The following is a 19250-nucleotide window of genomic DNA, read 5'->3' as shown; positions in this document are numbered from 1 at the left end:
TATTTCGGCGTGGCAAAGCCTTTCTATCAAACTAACCGGAGAAGTTAAGTTACACCCTTTTATCTTGCATTTGCACTCGGTATGGACAAAAGTGTCCAGAGTGCTTAATTCAGACATTTATTTAAATGTTGCCTCAAGCAAATGGCTGAACCCAAAGTTATGTATTAATAAATCCCCTTTCTGCTGGTCTGACTGGATTGTGAGGGAAGTTAATATGCTCGGTGACCTTTATGAGTGGAGTGTTGAGATCGTTTGAAAATATGGTTCAACATTTAGGGTTTCCCAGGTCTCAATTCTATAGGTTTTTGCAGCTGCACCACCTGCTCTGTACTATGTTTGGGAGTAGTATACACCCCCTAGAGTGGCAGACACTCTGGGAGTGGTGATTACCTTTTGGAAAAGCTCATGAGGCATCAGGGTATTACTCCCTGTTAATTCAGAGTCTGGGGGACGGAACTTCAACTTCTTGGGAGAAATTTTTAAACTTGGTATTGGAGGAGGGATGTGGGGTAGGATTCAAAAAACATCAAGTCTCTATCTAGAGATGCAGAGGTGCGCCTTATGCAATTTAAGATTTTACATAGATTCTATTGGACCCCCTCTAGATTGTATAGGCTTAAAGACACACCCACCTGCTGCCGATGCCAATCAGAAGATGGGGAGACAATCCATGTTTTTTGGTGGTGTATTAAGATCCAAGATTTTGGTTGCGGGATCAGAGTTTTAAGTGTGATGTACTGAACACTCAAATTTAATTTTGCCCCAGACTCTGTATTTTAGGCGATGGGGCGAACATTATTATAGGGGAGAAATACATAAAAAAATTGGGTCTTAACCAGTGTAATGATTGGCAGGCAGATCATCCTTAGGGGATGGAAGTTGGCTGTAGCGCCCTCATTTCAGGAGTGGTGCACAGAAATGGGCAGATTGGCGACATTCAAATAAATTTAATATAGAAGGCAAGGCAAACTGGGTTTTTTTAATTAAAAAATGGGGCAGCTATTTGTCATTTTTGGAAGGCTTTCGGGGAGGGGCAGTGGAGTGAGATGTGTCTTAAATGTGTATTAAATATCTGTGATTATTATATGTGTTTGTCATTTCATCCCATTTATTGTATTCTCCGATGCGGTTTTTATTTGATCCCCTTGAGACATTCTGTCTCTGTATGTTTTACCTTCACCACCAAACCTGATAATGTATGTGCTCACTGCTTAAAATGTAAGTTGCTCTGACTTAAATGGCATAAAAGTTGACTCAATTGATTGTTTTAAGTAAAGTCACTTTTTCCGACATTAGATAGTTCAATCAACTTTGAGCTTATCTGACCAAATTTAATTTGGGTGGGTTGGGTCTATTTTGCTGAGCCATTGCAAGATAATGGATATTGTTCAGACTTCAGACTCTGCTCTGTTCTGTTCTAAACTAAGCTACTTTCATGGATGTACATGTTCAAAGCTGTATCAATAAAGTATGAGTACTTTGAGTCATCAGCGTTTATTACTTACTTAGCTGAGCTATCATTGATGTGTTGCCATGGTGTCAAAAAATGTAGTTGGCACATAACAATATGGTGGTAAATACCTTCTTTGAATGATACAATAGTACTAAAAGATTATGCATATAGCAATACACAATTACTCTAACAACAGTGTAAGGTATAATATATAAATGTTATTGTGCATATCACATGCAATATATTGATTTTCTGCTTCACATTTGATAGCCTCACTACATTATTTTTTAAATTAAATTTAAGATCTTAGTGTCATGTACCATAACTTTAATTTCATTTCTAAGAGAACAACACGATTCTTGTGATGTTTACCTAATCAACAACTATGTGTGGGATGCTTATTATTTTATCTCACTTTCTTTCAGCTAATTTAAAGGCTCTTTGTTAAAAGCATTGATTATGTTTCTGACTTTTCAAAACTGTTCTGATTTTTTTTCCAGAAATAACCTGGAAGTAAATCAAGAAGGTGCTTCATACAATTGTAAAGTATTTTTTATACTATTGACCGTGCATAATATATCTTATTACAGCATTACTCATGACAAATGTGATTTGTTTTATGCAGACAGTTGGCTGATGACACTCCAAAAACCTCTTTTTGTATCAAATTAGACTTCATTTACACCTTTATATGTAAATATATTAAGTAAATTGAAGAATAGTAGAGTTTATTATGTTTTTGTGGTATTAGCCTATCTCCACCTACTGGAGATTTGACTGAAACATAAAGGCTTGTAAATGAGTTGCACAATTGGCTATGGCCTACAGTGAGTATTCTGCGTCATAATTCAAGTTAATTCAAATTGTGCTTTGTCTGTAATTATAATTAAAGCTTATTCACTATATTCTTTGAAAGGTTATAGGGTTCTGGGATGTTAAGAGTTATTGAAGCTTTTTTTCTGCAGTAAAATCGTACTTTACACACGTTGCAAATTTTATTTTGTAATGTAAATGTTATAAAGAAGACAGTTTTATTGTATGATATGTATGAAGAATGTGATCACCAAAAACAAAATAAGAAGAACTCTTAGGAGAGAAGAGGGCTCTTTGAAAGTGGAGATTCCTACTAAAAATTATTTTAAATTGATTTGTTTTTCACCCACACCTATCAAATCGCTTCAGAAGACATGGATTTAACAACTAGAGTCACATAGATTACTTTTATGCTGATTTATGTGCTTTTTTGGAGCTCCAAAGTTATGGTCACCATTAATTTGCATTTAATGGACATACATGAGCTGAAATATTCCTCTACAAATCTTCAGTTGTGTTCTTCAGAAGAAAGAAAGTCATACATATCTGGGATGGCATGAGGGTGAGAAAATAACGAGAGAATTTTCAGTAAATTATGAGATAATTTGTATTTTTGGGTGAACTATCCCTTTAAGGATGAATCAAGGATGAACAGAATTAAGTGCACAAAGGCCGAACAAAGAAAACGTATCGGTTACCTAACGTAACCTCGGTTCTCTCTAGATGAGGGAACGAGTATTGCGTAAGCTAGCTTACGCTACGGGAAAGATTAATCTTTTCTGAGAAATTGAAGCCAAAAAATTATCCTTAATTTTTGTATCCATTGTCAACGCAGTGCGGCAGCTGCAGACCTTGAGCGGGCTATCTAGCGAGCTCATAGGTTGCTCTGCGGCAACTGCTGCAGCCTATAGATGAGCTTGGGCGAACTCGCATCCAAGGAGAGGCGTCTGCGCGCTCACTGCATCAAAGCCCGCCAAAATGGGCGTGACTAGAGTGCATATAAGCGTGGTTAAGTAGGCTGGAACCCTGGTTTTCATTGACTGAAGCGAAAAGTCAGCTGCGTGGCGCGAGCACGGCCGGCTACGCAGTACTCGTTCCCTCATCTAGAGAGACCGAGGTTACGTTAGGTAACCGATACGTTCTCTTCACGAGAGGTTCTCTCGTATTGCGTAAGCTAGCTTACGCTCACGGGAACCTATTGTCAGCGCCGTCGCGCTCAAGCATCCACTGTATGAGCCCCAGGGAATTAAGGGGGACCGGGGAGCCCTTATGAGTGGGGAAATAATATTTGGCCGGCAAGAATGCGGGTCATTGATTGTGTAATACATAAGCACATAGTGGGAAGGGAGCGACAGAGCGCGGTGCCGGTCTGTGTGGAATGTGACCCATCAGTGCAGCTCACCAGGGAGCTGTAGCGTATTAAACCGCTAGTAGTTTTGCCTGCAGAGCGGGCACTTCCATATTGTAAAATCTGACAAAGGTGGAGGGAAGTCCATCCGCTGCCACACATATGTCGTGAATGGAAATCCAGCTGGACCATGCCCACGAGGATGCCATGCCTCTAGTGGAGTGAGCCCTAATGCCCAACAGGCATGGCAGGTCTTTGTGGCGTATGTAGCAGCAATAGCGTCCACTATCCATCTAGATAGTGTCTGTTTGGCGGCGAGACCTTTGGTGCGCCCTCGAGCGAAACAAAAAGCTGCTCAGAGCGTCTGAAAGCGGCGGAGCGCGCAGTATACAATCTCAGTGCTCTGACCGGGCAAAGGAGATTGGCGTTGCGTTCAGCTATCGGTGCTGGCAGCGCCGATAGAAATGACCTGTGCTCTGAAAGGAGTACCGATCACCTTGGGAACATAGCCGTGTCTAGGCTTTAAAATGACCTTGGAGTCACTTGGTCCAAACTCAAGACACGCATGCGCTGACAGACAGCGCGTGAAGGTCTCCCACGCGTTTGACTGATGACAGGGCAGTCAGAAAAGCGGTTTTGAGTGAAAGGTATTTCAAATCCACGGATTGAAGTGGTTCGAAAGGGGGCTTTCATAGTTTGAGAACTATAGAAAGATCCCAGATAGGAACCGACGAGGAGCAGGGGGTTCATCCTTCTAGCTCCCCTGAGGAAGCGGATGACCAGCTCGTTTTTACCCCATGACTGGCCGTGCAGGGGTTCAGCGAGCGCCGCAGCGGCCGCCACTACACTTTGGCGTGGATGGGGATCTGCCCTTATCCAGCAGCTCTTGTAGGAATCTGAGCAGCGGCGACACCCCACATGTCCACGGGTCCAGGTCTCTGTCGGTGCACCATTTTGAGAACACAGACCATTTTGGCGCATAGAGTCTTCTCGTGGAAGGGGCTCTAGCGTGTATGATGGTGTTTATTACTCCTCCTGGCAGAGCGGCGGGTAGTCGTTGATCACCGCGCATGCAGCCCAGCGCTCTGGGTGGGGATGCCAGATTGTGCCTTGAGCTTGAGAGAGGAGATCTGCTCTCACTGGGATGGGCCACGGCTGTCAGTGACAGCTGCGTAAGCTCCGGGAACCATGTCTGATTCTCCCAATGCGGGGCTATGAGGAGCACCGGTGGCGCGTTCCCTGATCCTCTGCATTACCTGTGGCAATAGCGAGACAGGAGGGAAGGCGTAAAGCGGGCGTCTGGGCCAGTCCTGGGCCAGCGCGTCCTCGCTTCGAGAAAAATATTGGGCAGTGAGAGTTCTCTTTGGGCGCTAAAGAGGTCTATCTCTGCTCTGCCGAATAGGTGCCATAGCGTCTGGACTGTTTGAGCATGCAGGGACCATTCCCTGGGGAATATTGTCTCTGGACAGTCTGTCGGGCCGTCGTTCAGGTGGCCTGGCACGTCGCGTCGCCCTCAGCGGCGCAGGTGGCACTGGGACCAACTCAGTATGCGTTTAGTCAGATGGAAGAGGTTCCTGGATCTGACACCGCCCTGGCGGTTTAGGTAGGATACCACAGATCTGTTGTCGAATGGACCAGGGCGTGGTGACCCTGAATGACGGGAGAAAGCGCCGCGGCGTGCTCGACCGCTATCATTTCCAGACAATTTATGTGAAGGAGCTTTTCCTGAACTGACCATAGGCGAAAACCGGAGAGCCCTCGCGGACCGCGCCCCAACCCGTGTTGGGCGCGTCTGTCGAGATGACTTTTCAGCTCCCATTGTCACTCCCGCTGATACCATTCGGCCACTGTCCAGGGCTGCAGAGCTGATATGCAGGTCTGAGTCACCTTGATGGGCTGGCGGCCTGTGGCCCAAGCCCGGCGAGGCAGCGGGTGTTTAGCCAATGCTGAAGCGGCGCATGTGCAGTAAACCCAGCTGAAGTACTGCTGCGGCTGAGGCCATGTAACCTAGCACTCTCTGGAATTTCTTCAGAGCGTGAGGCTGTTCATCTGAAAAGATGCGGCTAGTCAGCTGAACACGCGGCTGCTGTGTAGATAAGCGAGCCGTCATTGCCACGGAGTCTAGTTCTATTCCAAGGAAGGAAATTGTCTGACTGGGCTGTAGTGAGCTCTTGGTCCAATTGACTGCAAGACCCAAACTGTTCAGATGGCTGAGGAGAACTGCTCTGTGAGACAGAAGCTCCATATGTGACTGTGCCATAATCAGCCAGTCGTCCAAATAGTTCAAAATTCGCAAACCCTGACTCCGCATGCACTTCGTGAAAGTACGGGGTGCTAAGGACAGGCCGAACGGGAGGACGGTGTATTGATAAACCTGGCCGTCGAAGGCGAATCTCAAGAATGGCCTGTGACGGGGATTTATCTGAATCTGAAAGTATGCATCTTTCAGATCGAGAGAAATAAACCAGTCCATCTGGCGCACATGCGCTAGGAGTTTCCTGATTGTAAGCATTTTGAACGGTCTTTTTGCAAGCACCTTGTTCAAAACCCTGAGATCTAATATGGGTCTGAGGCCGCCGTCTTTCTTGGGAACAAGAAAATAACGGCTGTAAAGCCCGACTTCGCTCAGAGAGGGTGGCACTTTCTCTATGGCCCTTTTGCACAGAAGGCTTGCTATTTCTGAACGAAGCATGCACGCTGCTTCCGTGTTTACAGTGGTTTCGAGCCGCGCTCTGAAGCGAGGAGGGCGGTGATCGAACTGTAGCAAACAGCCCTGTTGTATTGTGCTTAACACCCACTTGGATATCCCTGGAATAGCTTCCCACGCTTTGAAGCGTAACGCTAGAGGGTGAATGGCCAATTCGCTCTGATTGCCGCACACAGAGCGCTGAACAAAATGTGTGAGCGCGTTTAGTGTGTTCATGCATGATTGCTCGCAGACAGCATGAACAGGCTGTTTTGTGAGTGACTTCCCGATTGGAATGAATGGGGAAAGAGTCACATCTGTTACGTGATGCGCAAGCATAGTCATGGGCACGGGACTTACACACAGAGGAATGTTTGCTGGCCGTGTAACAGAGCGGGCAGAGAATGGGTGCGCGCACGTATTCGTGGGCGCATTTATTGACTCTAGCGCTCGAGCGGTTCGTAACCGCTTTATGTGAGCGTGCTCTGGTGGGGACACGAGACATGCAGTGCTTGTGTGCAGAAGTGAACACTGGATTGTGGGCACATTTTCTACACATAGGGCTGGTCGTGCGACAGAGCGGCCAGAGAATGGGCGCGCGCACGCATTTGTGGGCGCCTTCATTGACTCTGACGCTTCGAGCGGTTCAGTAACCGCTTTATGAGAACGTGCTCTGATAGGGGCACGGGATGTGTTATGCTTGTGTGTAGGGGCGAACACTGGGTTGTGGGCACTTTTCTACACATAAGACATGTTTGCTCTTTACAAGATTTATTTGGGTCGCCGTGAAAACGGCGTTTGAGTGCAGAGCAAGCGGGCAGTGTCACCGGCTTGTTGGCTGCTAAATTCACCACTGTAGTAGCCTGAGAGAAGGGGACTGACAGGGGCAAAGCTTTGACGGTGGTCCGGCCGGCGGGACTGAGCCGTCGTTTGTTCAACAAAGTTAGGAAGACTTCGGTTGCTCTGGTTTCAGCGTTACCTTAAATCGAGGCCGGGGCGGCGGTCTGCGGCGGCTGTCTGAGCCTTGATCGAGGGCGGCCGCCCTGTCGACGCTGAGAAGTCTGAGATTGTTGAGCTGGGCGCTGTGAAGAGGCTCGTGCAGGAGGCTGATCACGTGAGCGGCCTGCAGAGGAGCTAGCGCGACGAGGCAGAAAGAGATTCATGGCTTGTGTGGCTTTTGGACCTCTGAAAACCGGTCAATGATACCACTCACCGCGGAGCCGAAGAAACCGGATGGAGAGAGCGGTGCGTTGAGGAACGTAGAAGCTCTGCTTCTCCCATGTCGGCTAGCGTTAACCACAGATGTCTCGGTCACAGTCAGCGGCCATGCACTTCCCTATAGCTTGGGCTGCAGCTTTGGTAGCCGGAGGGCGAGGTCCGTAGCACTCCGTATGTCTGCAACCGCCTCTGGATGCCTACTTTCCTCATCCCACTCCCGCAGAAGGTCCGCTTGGAGGATCTGTAGGACGGCCATAGAGTGCAGAGCAGATGCAGCTTGGCCGGCGGCGGAATAGGCGCGGCCAACACAGGCGGAAGTTGTTCTGCAGGCCTTAGACGGGAGCACTGGTTTAGACCGCCATCTCGCGGAAGGCGGGCAAAAGGTGTGCTGCTACCGCATTCTCGACCGGAGGGATGGAAGCGTAGCCCTTCTCAGTGGCGCCGTCCACCGAAGCAAGAGAGGTGGAGACGTGGGATCGGACCCTGGCCGAGAAAGGCGCTGCTCCATGATTTGGAAAGCTCGGCGTGGAGTTCCGGCAGGAAGGGAGCGGCCCGGTAGCGGGTGCTGCTGGCGGCGGCTCTGTAGAAAGTAGCCGTCAAGTCTGTTGGGTGCCTGCTCAAGGGCGGTGACCACTCGAGCCCGAGGCGGTCGACGGCCTGTGTGAGGAGGCGTGTTAGTTCCCGTCGACTCGGCGCGGGTCCTGCTGGATTCCTGGGCCGAGGAGGAGGCGTGTGAGCCTGACCACTCCTCGCTGTCCGAAGCCATGATGGAACAGCCCTTATGTTCCGCTTCTTCGTCCGAGATGGCAGCAGAGCAGCCGCTCGGCGGCAACTGCGCATCCCGGGTGGGCGGGGAGGGTGTAGGCGATGCTCGAGGGATGGGCTCCGGCGAGGCAATCGCTTCTACCATTGTTTCCGGCAGCCTTTGAGAGCGGCGCTTTTTTCTGCGCGGCTGAACGGAAGGCGGCGCGGCGGCTTCGGTCCTGAGCGCTCGAGTCGAGCCCGCAGGGTCGACATCGGCAGCTCCTCGCAGAGATCACATCCGCCTTCGGCGAGGGCGACCTCAGCATGCCCCAGTCCCAGGCAGAGAGCGCAGATGATGTGGCGGTCTCCGGTGCTGAGAGGAGCGCGGCATGAGGCACAAGTGGAGCGAGGCATCTTAAAAAAGACGCTCGTACTCTTTTGTGAAGTTCTTAAGAACTAGCTTGCTTTTAAAAAGGATACGTCGCCGGATGGCGTAGCTCGCAGGACGGCTGAAGGTGGCGAAGACGGCCGGCTTCTTCGAACGCTGTCCACGCTTGCTTGATGCCCCTCGAACGGCGACGCGGCTTCCAGTTCAGTGATGCGAAGAGCTTCGCTGAAGAGATGAAAATCAGGGTTCCAGCCTACGAACTGCTTATATGCACTCTAGTCACGCCCATTTTGGCGGGCTTTGATGCAGTGAGCGCGCGGACGCCTCTCATTGGATGCGAGTTCGCCCAAGCTCGTCTATAGGCTGCAGCAGTTGCCGCAGAGCAACCTATGAGCTCGCTAGATAGCCCGCTCAAGGTCTGCAGCTGCCGCACTGCGTTGACAATGGATACAAAAATTAAGGATAATTTTTTGGCTTCAATATCTCAGAAAAGATGAATCTTTCCCGTAGCGTAAGCTAGCTTACGCAATACGAGAGAACCTCTCGTAAGAGAACAAACTGTCCTCCTTTCAACTTTAGTAATTTAGATGTGTCAGATCTAGAAAATCCCTCTGAGCTGAGTTGTGAATAATAAAAAATGTTTTAATAAAAATGTGAGCTGTTATTATGACATTGTCTTTCTTTTAAATGTATGGAAATAGCCGTATTAATAAATTATTAACACTAAAAGAGGAGAATGGGGAGGCTATCTGGCAACCATGACCATCATGTGACGCCGGCTGTTTGATTAAACTGGACAGTGTTTGTGGGAGGTCCGTTCAAGCCGCATTTGTCCTCTCAGCAGCATTCATATACGGTATGATTTAATTATAATTAACTCCAAAGGCAAATAGTTACACTTATGATCGATGTGCAAATTCGATAATAGAGATAGAATTACTTTAAAACAATTGGACCATTGCTGTGGTTAGTGATATAAGTAAGTTATATAAGTTATATTTTACGCGTAGTGTTTTCAAAGCTGTCTAGCGTTCATTGATTACTTATTATTTATACTACGTATTGGATTATATAATAGAATTATATTGTCTATCATCTTAATTTATAATAGCATTTAATATTTGCCAGTGCTGCGATGGCCGAGTGGTTAAGGCGTTGGACTTGAAATCCAATGGGGTCTCCCCGCGCAGGTTCGAACCCTGCTCGCAGCGTCTAAATGTGGTTCTTTTTTTTAGGAAGCGAAAATTGCACATTGCATACCTCAGCATAAATTGCATAACTTCATCCGACATGAAACAGTAATTGTAACCAAGCTCGCAAATAACTGTTACTGGCAATACAAGACACTTTACTGTAAACTGTAAACAGTAGGCTAAAGTGCCTGCAGTGCGCGCGAAGTTACCTTAGATGGTGCGCTGCTCCACTGAAAAGGTTGTTTTTAACGGGCTTATAAGACTATGTAAATGTGGAAATATATAGTGTAGTTTTTATCCAGCACTTATTGCTTGTTTCTTACCTCTGGGATTAGACCCGACAACACTGTAAAGGTTTTTTTACAACCATTTTTTAATTACAGACACATATTGTTAGTTGCTATCTGAAATATATTAAAGTTTTACCTTACTGTTTTCTCCCTCAATTTGCAAGGAAACGGTGCCTTCAAAACACGAAGGGTTAATTCGATTGAGCTGCCTGTATGGCGTTAAATGTTTATGACGTTAAATGTTGGACAAAACAGCGCAAGCGCATAAATACAGCGCGCAAGTGAATTACAAAAGTGTGAGCACCATGACAAAACTCACACGTAAAATGTAAACCTGCAGAACTCGCAAATCCCAAACTCTAGCACAAAAAATATGAGTGTGCACAAAAAGTAACAAGTCGCGAGCAGAAATAACAAAACAGCGCGTCATGACATGTCCCGAGGCTGGACAGATTCCAGCCTGTGGATTATATAATTAGACGAGCAACAGGCATTGGCTTTGAGAGACTGACAGACCCCAGTACTGCTCACACGAGGGCAGCTGTAGGTACCAAAATAGTGGATATAAGATGTCGTGAAATACAGATAGTTGTGAACTGGTTATGGCAAACAACTAAGGCGTGTTTGTTTGTTGGCTTTAATGTTCAGGTTTGCTTTTTTTAGGTGTCAACTTGCGAGTTTCTATCCAAATTTTGCGTTAGGATGGCTGGTTTGGGCAAGCTGCGCGTCGCTGTCATCGGGGCCGGGGCTGCGGGACTGTGCGCGGCGCGTCACCTTCTATCCCGCCCCGACACATTCGCACCACCGGCAGTGTACGAGCTCACCGAGAAGGTTGGAGGAACGTGGGTCTATGAGGAAAGAGTGGGATGTTACGACAGTGGTTTACCCATCCACAGCAGCATGTACAGGGACCTCAGGTGAATCTCTGCACGAGCTACAACACATGAACGTTACAAACTTTACCACAGTGGAGAAGCTGCAAGCAATTGCACCTATTATAAAACCATGAATGAAAAATAGGCGGACATGGTCTGTTTTACATTTTAAACTGTATTAATTAAATTAATAATTAAAAGGTATAATTTTATCCTGTTTTAGAAAAGACAGAAAACCTAAATGTGCAGTATCAATTTGTGACTGAAACTTAATCTTTTATTACTTTTATTTAAAATATTCAACTACTAGATTATTTCATTTCACATGGCTTGCAATGCACACCCCTATTTTACAGTTCTAAAAATATGTTACTGTACTAAAAATAGGGGTGTGCATTGCAAGCCATGTGAATTGAAATAATCTAGTAATTGAACATTTTAAATAAACGGAATAAAAGATTAAGTGTCGGTCAGCGTTGTTAGCACACATACTACAGGTACATGCCATATGTCAAGGACTGTTATTTGACTTATTGCTGCTTTTGATTCAGTATTACAGTTTTTCTCCATTGGTTTGGCTCATTTCTTGAAACAGATATTACGTTCTCAAAACAACATGGACAAACCTCCAAACCACTTTCAAGTGTTCACAACAGAATTGAATTTCTCATTAATTTCATCAAATTGCAAATGTCTAAGTACATGTCTCAATGTCTCAGTACAAGTACAGGTAGCCTACATTTAGCACAATTTCCAAGTGAATAGATCTTGTTGATCTAAACTGATTGTTGATTCTCAGTCTAATGGTTGTTCGCTCCAAAGCGTGTCAGCGTCATTTCATTGTATAAGTCATCACATGCACAATAGTCTGTTCAATTGTCAAAATGAGTCAAGAACATAATACTATGAATACCATATATGAATCCCTTGGAACATTTGATACATTTATTACAGCAATTGACAGTCAGGTGAAACTAGAACTTGACTAACGAAGGAGGAGTTTCACACATCTCAGATGACCAAGCACTGTAGGCTGCATATCATTTTCATTGTTTTTTGTTTTGTTACAGTATATTATGCTGTATACATTTTCTTTTTACTCGGATGTATGGAAGTTACTTTATGTGTGTGAATGATAATGGTTACAATTTCCTTGGCAGCATGAGTGCAATGTGTGATGTCCAACCTTGGAGGCTACTCTTACCCTAAAATCCTATTTCTTTTTTTCAGTTTTATACACAATTGTATTCTGTTAGCTAGACACAAAACAGTACAGTAACTATTGTCAATGAAGGACTGGGCTAAGACTGAAAGGTGGACATGAGGGATATTTCAATGGTCCTCTGCCATAGTGACAAAACATCTAAACATTTTGACTTTGCAGTGCTTACACAATGCCAAAGGGATGAAGCATTTTGGGGGCACTGACTGTTTAAATGAGAAGGAAATTTAGTTTTGAAGCGTGGGTGAACAGTTTTGGGAGAGATATGAGCTTTTGCAAGTGAGCTATAGTGTTGTGCTGAACTGTAAGACTGTTTTGCCAAATGATCTTAGAGGTTTGAGAATGTAATTTCTGTTTCAAGAAATGAGCCAAACCAATGGAGAAAAACTGTAATACTGATTTTCTTGCTTAACCCTAAAAAGGTCGAGCATATGAAGGTAGCCTACCTCTACAAATTTAGTCATTGCTATTTCCCAACACATTAGCACCCACATACAGTAGTACATTTCAATGTTTTTCTTTCTTTCTAAAATATTGCTTTTATTTTCAATTTTATAGCTTGTAGAAATCATGAAAGTAACATTGAAAAGATAGGAGCGTCTGCCTCTGGGTCACCTGCCTTCTCAAAGAATTCTGCCATTTTACTTGTAGATAAAGATTGCAAGTTGATGCTATACTTTACAGTTGCATGTCCCCCTTTTCAGTATTTTTCTCAAAAATTGTTAACCGACACACTCATTGCTCCTCTACCATCCAACAGGATACAAAAACCTTTTTAAGGTTAATATCCTTATGTTATACTCTTCATGAAGCATCACTGCTAGCTTGCGATACATTTAAAGTTGTATTATAGTTTTTGTGTTTCTATGTATTAATCTGTCATGACAGAACCAATATACCCAAGGAGGTGATGTCTTTTCCTGACTTTCCTTTTGCAAAGCATCTTCCCTCTTTTGTCCATCACACTGAGGTACGGAAGTACCTTGAGCAGTACTGTGATCATTTTGGCCTGTGGGACCACATAAAGGTGAAGTAAAAAAATTATTGGTATTTAAAAAAAAAATAATAATTCTTACATAAAAAATATGCACATTGCTTTATGAACATTTATGTAATGCAAAGTAAATGATAACTCGAAATTATGATCTTTGCATAATGTTTGTTGGATAATCGTTTATTGCACTGTTCATCTTCAGTCTGCGTCACTGATAATCTGATAACACTGAGTTTGATGGCTTTGTCAGGAATCACGCACCTTATCTTTACTGTACATTTATGATCAGTCACTGAGATTTCAAAGTGGAAAACAACTGGATAATTATGGGCCACCTTGCAAATGGACTGACAGTTACTGATGTTTTGCTTGACTAACAGTCATTCTAAAGGTGTATTTCTCTTTTCCACCAAGTTTGGCACCATGGTGGCCTCAGTGACTCCAGTAGAAGTAAAGGGTGGTTGGAATGGGCTGGCTTGGAATGTCACTACCAACGATGGCTTAGACCACAGCAAATCCATTACGGAGCGATTTGATGCTGTTATGGTGTGTAATGGGTAAGTGCACAGTGAAATGAGTTATGTCCCTCACAACCTTGTTTTGTGCAATGTGCTGTAATAGTTTTGATTTACATGGTTAGATCAATAAGGACATTGGTAAAGTGGATTAAACAGTTACTCATGCAATAATACTTTTTCACTCACTCATATGCTGGGTAAGGCAAAATTTCCTGAGTTCGATTTGATTAAATAATTTGTAGATAAAAGTGGTTATATAAAATTGACCGAATCTACTGACTTACAAATCAAATTATGTGTGTTTATTCCAGACATTTCTATGACCCTTACATCCCTTCAATACCTGGACTGGAAAAATTCAAAGGTTTTCCCTTCCATACATTACATAGTGCATGTGTACCTTTGTGAAGTAAAAGAACATCTGACAGCGTAAACACTTAGTATCTGTGTCCTTGGCAGAAAATGTGCCTAGACTTGCAAATTCCCATTGAGAGCTTTGCTGTTGCAACATGTTATCTGTTTATCAGCATGGGGGTTGCTGAGATTGAATCAGTGAACCAATTTTGGTTAATTATTATGTTATTAGCAGGCAGGGATTCATTGTATGAGTGAATTATAGAAAGCTATATCTTGAATAATAAAAATGCTCTATCTATTCATTTATTAATGCATTATTATGTAGGTGTATGCTGCATGTTTTCAGGTTGCAGACTTAGTAACTGAGTTTGCTAATCAAACTTGTAGAAAAATGTAATGTTTTGTGCATTAATTAATGGCATTAATGTAATCATGCAACACTAATGTTTGTCTAGAAGTGTCTGTATTTGTTAATCGCTTTGTGTGTCTGTAGGCACTCTGATGCACAGTCATGATTACCGTAGTGCTGAAACTTTGGCGGGAAAGTCAGTGGTGCTACTGGGAGCTGGTCTCTCTGGGTTAGACGTTGCCATGGAGCTCGCAAATGTTGATGCTAAGGTAAACTGCTTGCTAATTTGTAATAGTATATCACCATTTCGTGTGGTTTAACCTTTAAATGCATACATTGGGTCTTTAGTGACCTGGGACCTCATTCTACCCCCTGTACCTCAACCTTTTTTTGGAGTTGTGCTCACACCTCTTCAGTATTCCTCAATTCCTAAATAGGGTGTTCATACTAAAAAAATTATAAATAAATTAAAATAAATACAATTAAAATAGTGTATAGGGTCATTAGAGAGCCTAAAAATATAATAGTGTCTTTTTTTTGCACTTCCATAAATTATGATTATTTAATATCTATATCAGTGTACTATCACAGGATATCTGTTTCTTTGTTTATTACAAGAGGAATTAGTACTATATTCATACAAATAAATACTATATCACACTGATTTTATGTGCAACAGTGATGCATTATCAGTATCCCATACTGTATGTGTGTACACATACTGTACATACTGTATTATACATGCTATTTCTTACTAGAGGTGGCTCTGTTGTTTCAGTGATTGACTTGGTTTACATTTGACATTGCTATAAGATGAAAATGCAACGTGGAAGTAAACTATAGCAAGTACAACACATGAACAGTATGACATGACTCTTGTCATTTGGATGTACTACTGAAATTATGTAAGTAGTGTATCTGTTTATACTCAATAAGTGCCTGAGTTAATACTTATGTGTATCTTATGTGAATCTTATGGGTCATGTATATCTCATTGTGTGTTTGACAGCCAGTCGCATCTCATTACATTTCAGTGTGAAAGTAATTAATTATTTTCTAGACGTGTCCTGATGTGTTGCATCATTTCTTTGAAAAATAAAACATAGACATCAATCAGAATATATTCTATAGTATTATTTTCTTATTGTCTTCAAAATACTTTTACAATTTTACACTATCTGAGCATTTTGTAGATCCATTTGTGATAGATACGTGCCAGGTCTTTATAAAGAGCAGAGTATATAATAGTGTTTGGTGAAAATCCCAAGCATGTGAATGTGAGTGAGCGAATGTTACAGCAAATGTTACGTATATACTGTACACGCTAAGATTTAATAAAAGAGCATGACTTGTAGAATGCTTAGTACTGCAAACATAAAATTATATTCTCTGCCTTCATTTACCTTTTACCGTTATTTAACCTCAGGTTATTCTAAGTCATGGACAGCGCCCTTTGACCTGCCCTCTTCCTTCAGGAGTCCAGCAGGCTCCTCCGGTAACCGCTGTACTAGATGATGGCTCTGTGGAGTTCAAAGATGGTGAAAGGTCCAAGCCAGATGTGTTCCTGTTCTGTACAGGCTACAACTTCACTTTTCCTTTTCTGGATGAGAAAGTGGGTGTTAGAGTCCAAGAGCATCTGGTCTGGCCACTCTATAAGTTCCTAATACCTCCAGCCTACCCATCACTCTTTATAGTTGGCATCTGCAGAGCTATATGTCCCTTCCCACATTTCCACATTCAGGTGAGTGGAGTGGCAAGGGAAGGCAAGTGATTGTTTTATTGTTGGAATATAGTAGTCTACATCTTTTCCACATTATATTAATATCGTTTTTGCATCTGCATTTACATTCTTATAACATACTTTCTTTATGTGTATACAGTAGGTAATGTTTAATTTTTTACTTGTTTTACTCTCTTCTTTCTGTATCACCACTAAATTTTCCCCAGTCTCAGTTCGTCCTGTCAGTGTTGGATGGTTCTTTCCCGCTTCCGTCACGTCAAGAGATGGAGAGAGACATTGAACAGGACATTGCCGCCCGCCGTGCCCGTGGGATTGCCACCCGCCATATCCTTAAACTGGATTCTGAGCAGTGGGCCTACAATGATGAGCTTGCCCACCTGGGAGGATTCCAACCCCTCCCACAATATTGGAGCAACCTTTATGAATCCAACAAAATGTTCCGTGCTCGAGACATGCTCAATTACAAGACCTATAACTACACCGTCTTTGACAACAAGGAGTGGAAGGTGCATGATTTGCGTGGCCAGCAGTTGCAGAAACCTCTGGCGGTTAAAAAATTAATCTAGGCTCTTTTCATCATTCAGGTGCTGGCAGGCATGTTGCAGTGTAACTAGTTATATTAGGATATTAACAAATTGTTCAGTATTCTTCTAATATGTTTTGTTTTATAGTTTTAAAAATTTCTAACCATACTTTTTGTATTTTTATAATAAGTCCCCATACAAAAATTATGAATTAAATCATTTTGTTCTATTCCAAATAATAACAGTTATGTTTCTGGTCTTATTTGTAATAAGCACACAATAAAAGTGTAGAACAAGCTGCTTTTCAAGTAATAAACCATACATTAACTTATATAATGTGTACTCAATCTTTCAAAATAACATCATTTTAAACATATGAAGTCTGATATGTGAATATATGAATGTAGATTAGCTCTTGGCACTTGAAATGGTTTTCATTACAGGTTAATGTTCAGGTCAAAACCATTTTACAGCAGTTATAAAATGTTAGTAAAATGATTAATAATTTCAGAACAACATCTGTTCATCATGTCAGATAGGTAACAAACACATCGTTATGAATTGTGGAAGTAGGAGAAGGCAGACGGGAGTGTGGATCCAAATGCGGGATTTATTGAAACAAAAGAACAGAATAAACAAAACACAGGAACAAAAGAAAGTCCTCGATGGGAAAAAGGCAAACTAAATACAAGAGGAATCGGAGGGCGGAGAACGACAGGGTAACCTTGGACGGACAGATAACGGGGTAACCATGAACGGGCTGACAGACAGGCAGGCAGGCAGGTGGGCAGGGAACACGAAGAGAGAGTCAAACAATACATAAGCGGAGACATGGAACATCAACGAACGACAATGGGAAGGGGAGAAAGAGGGGTTTAAATAAACAGACAAGGTAATGACAAAATAACAGACAGGTGCGGACAATAACACAGTGATCAGGGCCATAGACATAATAAATACATAGACGCCCTATTGGCCGCTGGAGCGTACGTCAACGGGCCGCCATATTGCGGAGGTCAACATTCCCATTTCTCTCATAACGGGAGTTGAGGAAAAATGCCTGCCTCATGTGCTGCTTGGGGCTTTACAAATCGCCGCACTATTGAAAACAGGTCTCGGGGAATTACTTTTCACAAGTAAGACTGAACATTTGTTTTTGGTTGTATTTGGTCGTTATTTAATTAGTAATAGTAACGTTAGTTGGCCACCGGAGTTAGTCAGACTAAAATAGCTTGCTTGCGAGCTGTGAAAGTTGAGACATGAGTTGACATGATTTATAGTATAGTTTTATGTCATATTTTATATTCTAAAGTAAATTTCCTGAAAATCTAAATATTTTCTTAAAACCGACTTTTATGACAAGTACTCGTTACACCATGTACGAACCACTGAAATCGGTTGATAAATGTAAACGTTATTTTTGTTTTTATCCAGAAAAACCGCAACTCACCCGTTTACTTGCATTTGATTACAGCGCAGTCTTGCCCTCCGCAAAATGGCGGACGCGTTGCCGTATCGGCAGTCACTTATTTCCAGGGGTTTCAGTACAGCGTAAAAATGTGACGTGGTAGTGTAGGCGTTCTCCTAATTCAAAATTTGCATAGATCACCGATCATGCGCACTAAAAGTGAATGATGATGATAACCCACATCGCTAACGGTTGAATTATTTTCCTTTTTTGCCGCTAATAGAAACTGATGTTGAAATTTAATATGTCAGTTTGGCAAAGTAGATTAATCCAAAATCACACGCTAAAATATGTAAATATTAATGTACCAATAGTATCAATGTAAACAATCTGAAGCCCGCGATGAAAATATGAAACGCCCGCGGAAAGAAGGCACTATAATGCGCATGTGCGCTGACCTGAAATTTGTTTTATGTCATGGCCACGCCCCTTGTGCGTCGCTGTACTGAAACCCCTGTACTTTAGTGAATGCCTTGCCCAAGGTCCTTCAATGATGTCACAGCCAATCAGATTTTGTTCCAATTTTTTGGGGTGTGTTTCTCTGGACCAGGGTTCGAATCCCATTCAGTGCAAATGTGAAACATCGTTTCACAAAACTTTGAGCATTATAAGCACAAAAACTAAATTCAGCAATATAACATTCCATTACTTCTTTTAAATGTTTTATGTATTTTGTGGCCAATGTATTGTATTAAAAGATTAATTTAGTCATGCTTATAGTGTTCAAAGCTGTATTCATATGCACAATAACACAAAAATATTAACAGCATTTGTTGATATTTTAGTGTCAACAAGTGCTCCTATTCTCTGCTGAAAGAAAACATTAGTAAAATATAGTTGTAATAACAGTATAAAACTATAAAGTGGTATTTTAAATTTAAGTGAGAAATAGAAATGAGTTTTTACTGAGGAAAGAGTCATTACTAAATCAAAGTGTTGAATTATTTTTTTTTAGTTTTAGGACAAAACACAATACAAAAATCTCAGTTATTTCAGATTTATGTAAATGTTGGGAATATAATAGAATAAAAGTTTCTGTAAACAGAGATAAACTGCAATAATGAAGCAA

At 42.7% G+C, this 19250-nt stretch overlaps 1 protein-coding gene and 1 non-coding gene across 7 annotated transcripts; both read left to right on the top strand.

Annotated features, from left to right (window-relative positions):
- The first annotated feature begins 9423 nt into the window (after nucleotides 1-9423).
- zgc:77439 (uncharacterized protein LOC378987 homolog) lies at nucleotides 9424-17027 on the top strand. Of its 6 annotated transcripts, none has more exons than XM_052129851.1 (8): nucleotides 9424-9506; nucleotides 10797-11050; nucleotides 13119-13257; nucleotides 13639-13781; nucleotides 14054-14106; nucleotides 14593-14717; nucleotides 15875-16189; nucleotides 16396-17027. In XM_052129851.1, the coding sequence occupies exons 2-8, from the start codon at nucleotides 10836-10838 to the stop codon at nucleotides 16753-16755; spliced, it is 1350 nt and encodes a 449-aa protein (XP_051985811.1). In that variant the 5' UTR covers nucleotides 9424-9506; nucleotides 10797-10835; the 3' UTR covers nucleotides 16756-17027. The 6 variants fall into 6 exon arrangements, with proteins under 6 accessions (XP_051985811.1, XP_051985828.1, XP_051985820.1 ...); XM_052129868.1 differs by having other exon boundaries at nucleotides 9428-9506; nucleotides 10835-11050; XM_052129860.1 differs by having other exon boundaries at nucleotides 9456-9506; nucleotides 10782-11050.
- On the top strand, nucleotides 9780-9861 carry trnas-uga (transfer RNA serine (anticodon UGA)). The gene has a single exon. It is a non-coding gene; the product is annotated as a tRNA-Ser (tRNA).
- Nucleotides 17028-19250: the final 2223 nt, after the last annotated feature.

This window comes from Xyrauchen texanus, chromosome 1 (genome assembly GCF_025860055.1).
Source record: "Xyrauchen texanus isolate HMW12.3.18 chromosome 1, RBS_HiC_50CHRs, whole genome shotgun sequence".
Lineage (NCBI taxonomy): Eukaryota > Metazoa > Chordata > Actinopteri > Cypriniformes > Catostomidae > Xyrauchen > Xyrauchen texanus.
The sequence above is the reverse complement of the archived record's forward strand: the minus strand, read 5'-3'. Positions and strand labels throughout refer to the sequence as shown.

Bases quoted from the DNA above. Each gene is read 5' to 3' on its own strand.
- zgc:77439 (XM_052129851.1), top strand. From the start codon at position 10,836: ATGGCTGGTTTGGGCAAGCTGCGCGTCGCTGTCATCGGGGCCGGGGCT. The intron at 11,051-13,118 runs GTGAATCTCTGC...CTGTCATGACAG, and splicing joins AGCATGTACAGGGACCTCAG to AACCAATATACCCAAGGAGG. The intron at 16,190-16,395 runs GTGAGTGGAGTG...AATTTTCCCCAG, and splicing joins TCCCACATTTCCACATTCAG to TCTCAGTTCGTCCTGTCAGT.